Below are 10814 nucleotides of genomic sequence, written 5' to 3' on the forward strand. Positions count from 1 at the left end.
GTTGCGTCACATGGGAAGGAAGAAAGGCAGGACTCACCAAGGCAGGAGTATTGGTGGTGCACGTCAATCTTCCAGTGAGTAAAATGGATGGCTGCCGAGCTCCTCCTCCTCCCGTCCCTGTGCTTCCCTTCCCTCAGATCTGTCTACAGCCTCTAACAAAAGAACAGATCGAGTCAAGGGTTAGGGTTAGGAAAGAAATTGCTGTGTATGTGGACGAGGAAGAGAGGGAGGGAGAGGGGGAAGGAGCACCGGCTCACCGCGTGGCGTGTAGTCGCCGGCGAGAAGCTGCTCGCGCGAAGGAGCGGCACGGGCGGCGCACTCTGTGCTGGCTCTGGAGATCCTCGACGTCACCTTCTCAGGAAGTGGAAGGGGCCGGTGGAGGAGGGGGCGGTGGAGGAGGGGTCGGCGGAGGAAGTGGAGGAGGGGGCGGTAGTGGAAGTGGAGGAAGGGGCCGTGGCGTAGGGGCGGCGGCGCAGGGGGAAGGAGTCGGGGGAGAAGGAGTCGGGGCGGCGGCACGGGGGGAAGGAGTCGGGGTCGGGCCGAGGAAACGGTTTCCTATTTTTAGGGTCGGAATGTGCGATAGGTAGCGCTGGAATCCTGAGGAATCCCTCTTTCCAATTCCGGGGGCAGCCAAACAGGGTGACTTTGGAAATTAATTCCAATTCCAACAAATTCCAATGAAACAAACAGGCCTTGTGCTAGAAGCTTCCTCAGGATTCCAGTGTAATCCCCACAAACTCATTACTCACGACTTTATGCTAGTGAATCAAATACTATAATTGTCAGGCCTTGTGCTGTGGGGCCCACTGAAATGGTTAGATTTTTTTTTAAACCTTGGAGGATGCTGCTACTACTACCTGTGCTCGCTGCTAGTACGGCCTCCTATTGCCAACATCTGGACTACCAACCCAATTCGCTGTTTGTTTGAGCTTCTAGCAGCGTCAAAAGCTAGAAGCTCAAACAAACAGCGAATTTCTCATGCAGCTTCCGAAAAGCTGGAAGTTCAGAAAAGCTGAGTTTATATGAAAAGCTAGAAAGCTCAGTTTAATTAGCTTTTCGTAGCTTTTTAAACTCAGAAAGCTAAACACATCTTCTAAAACTAGTGTTAGCTTTTCAGAACTAAAAAGCCAGCAGCAACTTCTCAGAAAAGTTCAAAAGCTGCAGCTCAAACAAACAGACCCTAAGTTTCTTATACTAGCAAACGTAATAGTCTCATTGACCATGTCATTAATCTCCAAAATCACACTAACCTTATGCAGTAATTGATTCTTCAAATAGACTAACTACTAGTTACACTAACCCCTGCTGGGATGGACTTGAACAGAGGAAAAACAAAGCTCAAAAACATTTTCAACCTGAGATAGTCCAAACTATTTGTTTTAATTATTTTCTCACTAAAAAGAGTGGGAATTCCGAGCCCACTCGAAAAACAGGCCCGTTAACTCTAATGGAATGGTAGTGGGCAAAAGTTTTAGGCCTGAAACTATCTAGGCTTCTTTTTGGCATAGCCTGCAAAATGCTCATGTTTAATTTACATATGCCACTCAACTAGTGTTAAAAAATTGTTGTGCTAATATTTTTGTAGAAAAAAAATATTAGAATAACATATTTGACATGTAATAAAGCCACCCTATCTGCTTTTTTGATAAAGTGATAAAAATAGAAGTACATATTTAGTTTTGATTTCTGACTATCAAATATCTTTAGGATACGCCACTTGACATAAATCTAATAGCTATGTGGTTTGTAGATATAAGGGATGCTTCTTAGGGTAACACCATAGGGGTATGCATGAGACAACCATACATGGTCCTTAGGGAGGTAACATTTTTGTTCTTATTTCATCAATCAAGAAATACACTAAGTATTTCCGTCAAAAAAAGAAAGAAATACACTAAGTATGACATGGTTCAAAACCATATTTGCGACTTCTAAATGCAAATGGTGATTTATAGTATAAAAATTAGAATGCAGTATTACATTTGGATGTGTTGAGGAGTGACAATGCTAAGCTCTAATATTGTTAACTTAACATTTCTAATATAAACAATATAATATTCATTAGTATTTCAATCAAAATAGTTGAAAGATTATTTGTGAGGAATTGTTATGATATAGTAGACAAGTGCCCATGCGTTACGACGGGAGGAAAATCATTACATATGTATGTTAAAATATATGATATTTTTCTTTAAATATATATTATTTGTTCAAGCAACGTTAACTTTTTTATTCAATAGTATGTCAGATAGGAGTTTGGATTCAACAACTATAATCATTATATCATTTTTAAGTGATAAAAAATATAGAAATACTAGCAAACATGCCCGTACATTGCGACAGGTAGAAAAAAATCATAGCACGATCGTACCTAATAAACATGGCCTAGACTCATTTATTGATAACTTGATTTATGATCCACATTAATAACTATTCCTAAAATAGAGTTCAAATTTATGAACAAACCAACCTCATGCCTATTTAAAATAATTATATGGGCAAATTAGACCTTTTAGCCTCCATCTTAATCAGTTTGAAAAATCTCTAAACATAGCTATATTCTGAGATGGAGGTAGTAGCACACACTCTAATGTAGGACTAATTAGCACTAGAGTTTTGATTTAACATGCGGATAAAAAATAAGTAGTTAATAAGGTAAAAATTATAAAGAAAATTTAGGTCCAATTAAATGTGATACATGGACTACAACAATAAATAAAATAATTTAATATATTTTTTAAACACATATAAAATAGGGATACACTATAAATATGATAAAAACATATAAAGTAATTGGTAACCAAATTGGATCACAACCAAAGGGCACTTTATAGACTATTTTTTATGAGTAGTGTGTTAGAAAAATGAACAAAGATTAGGAATTTTGATTACCTGGAGTATATCTCCAAAGATTCTGGCCTGTGCAGGAGCACCGGGTGATGTACTAGCTAGTGCAACATAATAAATTATTATGTCATAACATGCTGGGGTTTTTTAAGTGCAGGTGTAATAGTCACACCTGATTTCAATTTATTTCAACTGAAACATTGCATGTCTCGACCAAATAGATAATATGACTTTCCCAATCTCTCGTCTTTTATAATCAGAACGGTGGTTTAATACGGAGGGTTTGTGTTTTTCAGTTACAAATATTATTGTGACGCCTTTTATCATTCCATATGTTCTTTTTTAAAAGAAAAGAGACATATTATTTGAGTACTTCATGTCTTTTATACAAAATTAGTTGTTTCGAAGTAATAAAATGATGGATATGGGCACAATGACAAAACATGCTATAGCGAGAGCCAAAGAATTTGTGAATTTTCTTTCTGGTTTCGATCAGTAGTAGGGACACATATGGCATTTGTTCAACCTAAGTTGAGTTATGCAGCTTAACAAGTAACTAATGATGTGACAAAACATTTAAGAAAAGTACTGCACATACCACGTGTACACATGGAAATCTCAAATTGAATTATTCAGGGAAACAGCCAAACAGGTAGCTAATGTTTTGACAAAAGGTTTAATAGTGGTACCTATATATGGTGTACGAATGTACACTAGACATAGATCTACAAGATTTTCTCTACTGTGCTCTAGGGAGAAAGAGATGCGCTTTGGAACTACCATTCGTTGTGGAGACAAAAAAAAATGTGGAGACAAAGAACATGAATAAACGAATGGATTACAGAGCATGCTTAGGCTATCGACGATCAATGTGTATTTTCTACTATACGAATATTTCACCGAAGTATCTCCCAGCCTATGTTTACAGTATGGTGCTGCCCTTCTTCTTGAGCCTGGCCCGGCGCTCATCCACCAGCATCTTGGCGAAATGGATCAGCTCCTTCTCGTTTGTGCCCCTGTTGCCGTCAGGCTCGTTCTTGCCGGTCTCGACGTTCACCTTGCACGCCGGCTTCTTCAGCAGGGCCTTGCCGACGTCAACGAGGCGGTTCAGGTTCTCCGCCGTGGAGACGTCGACGGACGACGTCTCCCCCTTGAGTTTGTCGTCCTGGATCCGGAGGTAGCTCTTCTCCGAGTGCAGCGCCTGGAAGAGCACGGAGGCGTGGATGTCGACGAGGTCGGAGCTGGCCTGGTTGAAGCTGTCGATGATGGGCGTGGCGCCCTTGTTGTAGAGCCAACCTAGGATGCCCCACTTGCTGCACTGCACGGCGTCGAACTTCTCCTCGACCTTGGCGGAGCCGGTGCCCAGTGACAGCACCATGAACTTGCAGTAGTCCGCCGGCTTGATCGGGAAGAAGTCCTGGTTGCCCAGGAGGATCTGCTTGCTCACGTCATTCATCGCCAGCAGCGTCTGCAATGCAAAAAGTTGTCGAGTTCAGCGCACATTTGTCAGGTCACGATTCGTGGAGAAGTCAAAAACAGCTCAAGATTATGTTTTGTTTATCGTCTACAAAGTAAATTATTCATCAGTCTACTTCATGATCCACTTGTGGCACAAGTACAACGCCGTGGACTACACTGCCAATGACAGCAGCACATTTGGCCTGAATTATGCATGGTCTCGTGTCTTGCTACATGTTCCTTGTGCTGATCCATGCTGGGTCAGTCGGTAACTCACCGGATTGTTTGCGGCGACGCCTCCGTCGATGAGGTTGAAGGCCCGGGTCTTGCCGTCCTTGTCCTTGGTCTCGAACTGGTGCCCTGGGAGGTAGGTCGGGGCCGCGGAGGTGCTGATGCACACGTCCGAGAGCAGAGCGTTCTTGGAGACATCGTTCACGGCCTGCGTTGCGCAATCACAGTCACGTTAGGGTATATGGCGTACGCAGGCCCAGCCATGGAATTTGCATGTGAATGTTTATGTGCGTGGATGTACGTCGTATCTGGAGAAGATGGTGGGCTGGAGGAGCTTGATGTCGAAGGTGGGGATGACGATGTTCGTGAGCACATCGCTGACCTTGGTCTCGCCGAGGAGCTCCCGGACGATGGAGTGGAGGTACTTGCCGTCGTACTTGGGGCCCGACATGATGCTCTTGAACAAGCCCAGAGGGCCGCCGCTGCACAACGCACACGGGTCGAGTCAAATCAACACTTGCACCAGGCTGAGATGAAATTGTACGACGTAGTAGGATTTTTGCTTCGTTTCGAGCCTGCAAGGGTTGGATCCTTACCCGCCGGATGGGAAGATCTTGGGGCAGTGCTCGAGGTAGAACTTGTTGATGTCCTTGGCGGCGAAGAGCGGGCGCTTGGGGTTCTCCTTGTTTGGCGCCGTGAGCATGGCGGTGACCAGGCCGCCAGTGCTCGTCCCGGCGATGACGTCGAAGTAGTCGGCGATCCTCGCGTCCGTCCCGTCCAGCTCCTGGAGACACATGCAGTAAACGATCATTAGAACCGACCAATAGTGCATCAGAGGTAGATGCATGATGCATGCCTCCCATGAATATGCAACATGCATGTACTAGCTAGCATGCATATATGAATGAATCTCCTCCTCACCTGCAGCTTCTCCTCGAGGAAGGCGAGGATGGTGCCGGGGATGATCCCGCGCACGCCGCCGCCGTCGATGCTTAGCACGGTGACGATGCTCCCGAACGCCGGCGGTGGCGACATGGGCGTGGACAGCGTGGACGCGCGGCGGCTGAGCGCCCGCTCCGCCACCGGGTTCAGCGTCAGGCCGGACCCGCTGGTGCCGAGCCCCGCGGCGTGCACTACCGGCGCCATGGTCGTCGCGGCCTCAACCACAAATTAAAACAGCTAGCCTCTCCGATCCCTAGCTCGACCCCGCCGTGTACGTGAAGTGCCGGTCGCCGCTAAACAAAGGCTCGGGAGGTCGATGAGATGCTGTCGAACGCTGGCCTTACACAAGGACTCGCTTTGTCCGCTTGCCTCTGCCTGTTGCCGCGCTTCGTGCTGCGTGTGGCGAAGGACGGTGCACGAGCTCATGTATTTATAGCCGCCCGGGAGAGAGATCAGAGTTCAGAGAGGTGCTAATAAAGAACGGGACAACACAGCGCTGCTAGTTTTACTGGACCAGAACGTGGTGATTTATTCCATCGACTGCCGGTGCTGTTATACAAGTCAACCGCTCGTGTGTGTGCACCCAGTGACAGAACTGCCGAACTCTGGAAAGGTGCGTGTGGGGTCAGAAAAGTCGAACGGATCAAAGCAGGAGCCGAGAGCCGGGAGCACGCGGTGCCGGGAGCAAGGATCCTGTCGCCGTCGCGGCGTCGCGCGTGACAACGACGATCGGGTCAAGGTCGCGCGCGAGTGGAAACCCGATACTCTTCGTGGAACTCCAAGTCCCGTTCCGCTTCCACACGCCACCTCTGCTCGCCGTGGCCGCCCGCGCGCGGCGCGCCATCCCGGCAGGCGGCAGTGCCACTTGCCGGGGCTTGCTGGCTTGTCGCTTGCGAGGGCGCGCGGCGACCGCGTGCGCGCGCTCGGGGTCGCCGGCGTGGGTGCTACGTAGCCGCCGTGCGCGCCGCCGTCGTTGCGCTGGCCGGTATAGACGGCTGGATCGGACTTATGCGAGCGTACAGCTAGCGTATGGGTGAACCGAAGCGGCGAGGAATTCTACGCCGGGGAAAGCGGCTGCAAGTCACGCGGTGACTGGGGACGAGATACTGGTGGTTCTCTTCCATATGGCTCGGAGTAACCGTGTTTAACTTTCCACCGTATCTGAGGACGACAAATTCAAGCCGCTTGACCTGAAGCTCTCTCCTTGGTCTCTGTCGGTTTGTTCCGGTCCTGTGGGGTTGCACGGTACAGTTTCGAGATCTGACAGTTGATTTTTCACTGGTCATAGCTACAGCTGTTATTGATCTAATGTTTTTTTATCGACTATAGTCCTGGACCAAGTAACTTGAGGCCACACTCAACTAAGAACGAACATGCATGAAGGCTGGGATGAGGCTCCTTTAGGCTGCTCTTGAGTCAGTGACACGTGGATCCGATCCTACGTGTCAATAACCCAACTGCTCTCTGGAGAAACCACTTTCGAAGGCTAAAGGGTATCGAGTAAGAGTCAAATGTCCGTGTGCACACACTTCAACTTGATCAAATGTAAGAAAATGAAACCGATTTGACATATTTTCTTTTCTTTTCACCCACACTCTGTCACTATGAAAGATCATCTAAAGTTTTTTCTGGTAAAAGATCATCTAAAGTTAACCCCTAAAGGTAAATATGCCGACATATGCTATTATGAATAAAATATCGTAATGTCCCCATGTGCATATGCTTCCAATCACCCATTTTTTGCATGAACAATAAATATATATTGCCATAGTTTAACAAATTATGGAAAAATTTTCTTGAATGAATCTCATACTAATGATACCAACAATGTATTTAAAGAATATTATTGCCTCGTAATAATAAGTTATGTTAAGTGCTACTTTAGATAAATTTATATATTGTGGTTGAAACATTATAACATGTCTGCATTAAACGTTTAGTTGTAAGCACTCATTTTGTGTGCAATAAAATATTTACTACACTCAAATTTTTCATAGAGAAAAATTATTTTGGCCAAAACATTACGACATACCTACTTTATAGTTCAATTGTAAGCACTCTTTTTTAAAGAATATAAAGTAAACTATATTACACTTGTAATTCTTTGATAGAAGAAATTCAACTTCTTGACTGTTATAGTGTAGGCCAAAATGCATGTTTATTAAATTGTAGTAACTAAAAGTACAACCTAAGATCTAGATCGATTATTTTTAATAAAATAAAAAAGGGAGTTTTGAACAAGAGGTACATTAAGTACCACTATGTGACGGAACCATCCAAATTAACCTGACTAAAATGCACTTAAGTCGCCTGACACGCGATCATGCACTTTAAGCAAGTCAACTTGGTCGTCCATCGGATTTCATCCGATAAACCACCTACTCAGCATCGAGAAGCATTGCTCGCATGAAGGTGAGTGGGCACAGAGATTACAACATTCCCATCATATTTACATAGTTCAACAATTTATTACATCAGAGTTTTCGAAATTCAAACAGAGTTTGCAAGGTTGTAAACAACAAAGAAGTAAAACAAGCGGAAGCTACACGACGATACATAATACCACGGCGAAGCCGACCATGATATCAATTCCCACGATCCACGCTGTCTGAGGACGGTTTCCACTCGACCGTCCAACCTGGAGGGAGTTGGGTCGGCCAAGTCAAACTGGCAACCATTTCCTCAAAATCAACACTACCTGAAAATATAGCAACAAGCAAGGTTGAGTATACTAATACTCAACAAGACTGACCTGACAGGTGATAACTACTTCACCGACTCCTAGACATGCAAGGCTTTTTGCCTATGGGTTTGTTTTTGCCAAAAGCGACTAAAGTTGATCCTTACTTTTAACATTTTAGCTCAAATTCTAAGTTCATTAACCAGTCTAAATTAGTAACTTTTACTAAGCAAGCATAGTTTCCAAACAATTAAAGTACAAGCATCAAGATTTACATCATCATCACGTTCCATCTTTACTCAGTGCGGAATAGCGATCAAGAAGTCCCAAACTGTGAGAGGCAGACGAATCGATTCGAGTTTATAACCATGCATGGTGAACCTAATCCCACGACATCCGCGCACCACTAAGGGTCGCTTCACTTGTCAGCCGTCCCCATCGATCCCTAAGCACGAGTCAGGTCCAAACTTCCTTTGGCATGCAATGCTCCACCGTCGCGGTCTCTGCCATACTGTGACCGCACTTTCACCCACATGATGCACCATGGGAACGACATTCCAAGGACAGTAGGAATATAAGCCACGCTTCAATCAGGTACTAGGCTTCCCCATCCCATACTAGGTATGAGATTAGTACTTTCAAACACTTGATCACGAACGCTGACACGTTTCGACCTTAGCAAGTTCATCTAGACAGACGGGCACACCACCACATTGGAACCATTCCTGGTCCCATCCGTCATCCTTGTAGTATGAGTAACTAACAACTCCTATAACTCACGAGTGACAGGCAATCACTCGACTTTTACCGAGTCCTATTTAGCACAGCAACTACTTGACTTTAGCAACTAGTGTTCAGATCAAAGGTACTAAGTTCATGCATCTAAGGTTTCAATCAACTCCTATAAACGTAAATGCACAATCATAAGCATCAACATATTGCATAATTTAAAAATAGGAAAACATGCACCGGGGCTTGCCTTCAGGTTCAGAGAAAGTTAATTGGTCTTCGAGGTCTTGATCTGGCTCGGGCTCAGCTTCCACGTGATGTAGCTCTGCAGCAGGTTCCTCATCCAGCGTAGGGTGGAGCTCATAGGTTCCATCAGCGATATTAGCTTCTACACGACATGCATATGCAGAAAGTTCAAATTTCCATACTTTCGTATGAAGGATGCAAGACATGACTTATTGTTGAAGTGAAAGTTGCATTTCGACCACATTCAACTAAACAAGGTTCTAAACTTTCATTATCTTCATGAAGTAAGGTGTGTTGTGGTTTAAAACTCGGGGCTAACTTTGATGGTGATTGTGTACGTATATAAGATTTTACAATTTAGACTTCACAAAGAAAGGTGGGGGTCACTTTTAGGATTGCTCAAGATTCATTCGGAAAGTCATCCTATTGCTGAATGTTTTTCTGTACCTCTTCTAAAAATTACCATTTTACCCTTACTTTTACCTAACGGTTTTTATTCATTTCCTTTTTGGGATTAAATTTCCATAAATGTTTCTGGTAGCTCCTGATAAGTTATGGTTCTAAAAATTTTACAGAGGCTTTATAATCACATCAGTGAGATACTATAAAATTTTGGGATGCATTGAACTTCTACAAAATTAAATAAAAATAAAACAGTACCCTATGGTAGATTATAGAGATCTATTTTTAACTCAAGTTCCAGCAGTAGTTTGGTTCTAATATTTTTACAGGAGGTTACATCAGTATGACAGAGGCTCCTATGATTTTTCCAAGATTTAAGGTGAAGGACATCTATTAACCATATTTTTCTTTCATCCAAACTTTTATAAAAAGTTAAGCATGTTTCTTCAAGCTTCATTCAGTGACTAATATTTTTCCTAGCAAGAAAGTTTTACAAGAGATCTAACCCCGTGGATGACATCACTGGGAGAGCCCCTTGTGAGCTTGTTAGTCCCGTGAAAAACAAGCTCATCATGGTGGCTTATGGTGTGGCTGAACAACCAACACAAGACCAAACAATTCATGGTGTGGAGATTCCAGCTCGCGGTTACGCCAAAATTGGAGTGGACCGAGTGGTCGACGGTTGGCATGACCTAGAACTAGAGATCCCTAGAGGTGACGGGGAAAAGAATCTAGGAGAATCCATCCATGGTTGGATTTTATGGCCCAAGCGCTACATAAGGATTACGCAGCTGAATCCCCCGACCTTGGGATCATCTCCTCAAGGCTCAAGGGCAAGATCACCTACGCCATCTGTCAGGGCACCCTCTCCACTACTAGATAGGGATCCTAGCATGAGTTCACCTTCCCCTATTCTGAGCAAGGCTACACGACAAAAGACGCCTTCAGTTTCGCCTACTGTGGCTACAAAGAAGAAGCAGAAGAAGCTGAAGGAAAAGCAACTAGAGCCCAAGAAAGCTTACAAAATGAGTGGTGCGGAAATCGACACGGTAGTGGATGCTGAGGTTAAATCTCACTTCGCACCAAAGCCTCCCGTGAAGAAAGATCCACCAGTTAAATGTCGGGCTTTCATTAGAAGCATGGAGAAAAAGGCAGAGAAACTACCGCTATCTGACTACGACCGCTCAATAACAAAGGCTTTTTAGAAGAAGAAAAAAAGTAAGTCAAGTATTCCACAGCTCGAAACCCAATCCAACCAATCGATTGCCCCGCTCTAGAT

At 44.5% G+C, this 10814-nt stretch overlaps 1 protein-coding gene across 2 annotated transcripts; it reads right to left on the reverse strand.

Moving 5' to 3' along the window:
• Positions 1-3451: 3451 nt before the first annotated feature.
• LOC117860262 (patatin-like protein 2) lies at positions 3452-5991 on the reverse strand. 2 transcript variants are annotated; one of them, XM_034743524.2, is made up of 5 exons: positions 5458-5991; positions 5133-5320; positions 4919-5018; positions 4583-4744; positions 3452-4315 (listed from the first exon to the last, which is right to left on the reverse strand). In XM_034743524.2, exons 1-5 carry the CDS (start codon positions 5680-5682, stop codon positions 3770-3772), a joined length of 1221 nt encoding a protein of 406 aa, XP_034599415.1. In that variant the 5' UTR covers positions 5683-5991; the 3' UTR covers positions 3452-3769. The 2 variants fall into 2 exon arrangements, with proteins under 2 accessions (XP_034599415.1, XP_034599413.1); XM_034743522.2 differs by having other exon boundaries at positions 4838-5018; positions 5458-5985.
• Positions 5992-10814: the final 4823 nt, after the last annotated feature.

Source organism: Setaria viridis, chromosome 6 (assembly GCF_005286985.2).
Source record: "Setaria viridis chromosome 6, Setaria_viridis_v4.0, whole genome shotgun sequence".
NCBI classification, from domain to species: Eukaryota; Viridiplantae; Streptophyta; class Magnoliopsida; order Poales; family Poaceae; genus Setaria; species Setaria viridis.

Coding starts and splice junctions, on each gene's coding strand:
- LOC117860262 (XM_034743522.2), bottom strand. CDS start 5,682: ATGGCGCCGGTAGTGCACGCCGCGGGGCTCGGCACCAGCGGGTCCGGC. Junction 5,321..5,457: donor TCCTCGAGGAGAAGCTGCAG/GTGAGGAGGAGA, acceptor ATGTGTCTCCAG/GAGCTGGACGGGACGGACGC. Junction 4,745..4,837: donor CCATCTTCTCCAGATACGAC/GTACATCCACGC, acceptor TGCGCAACGCAG/GCCGTGAACGATGTCTCCAA.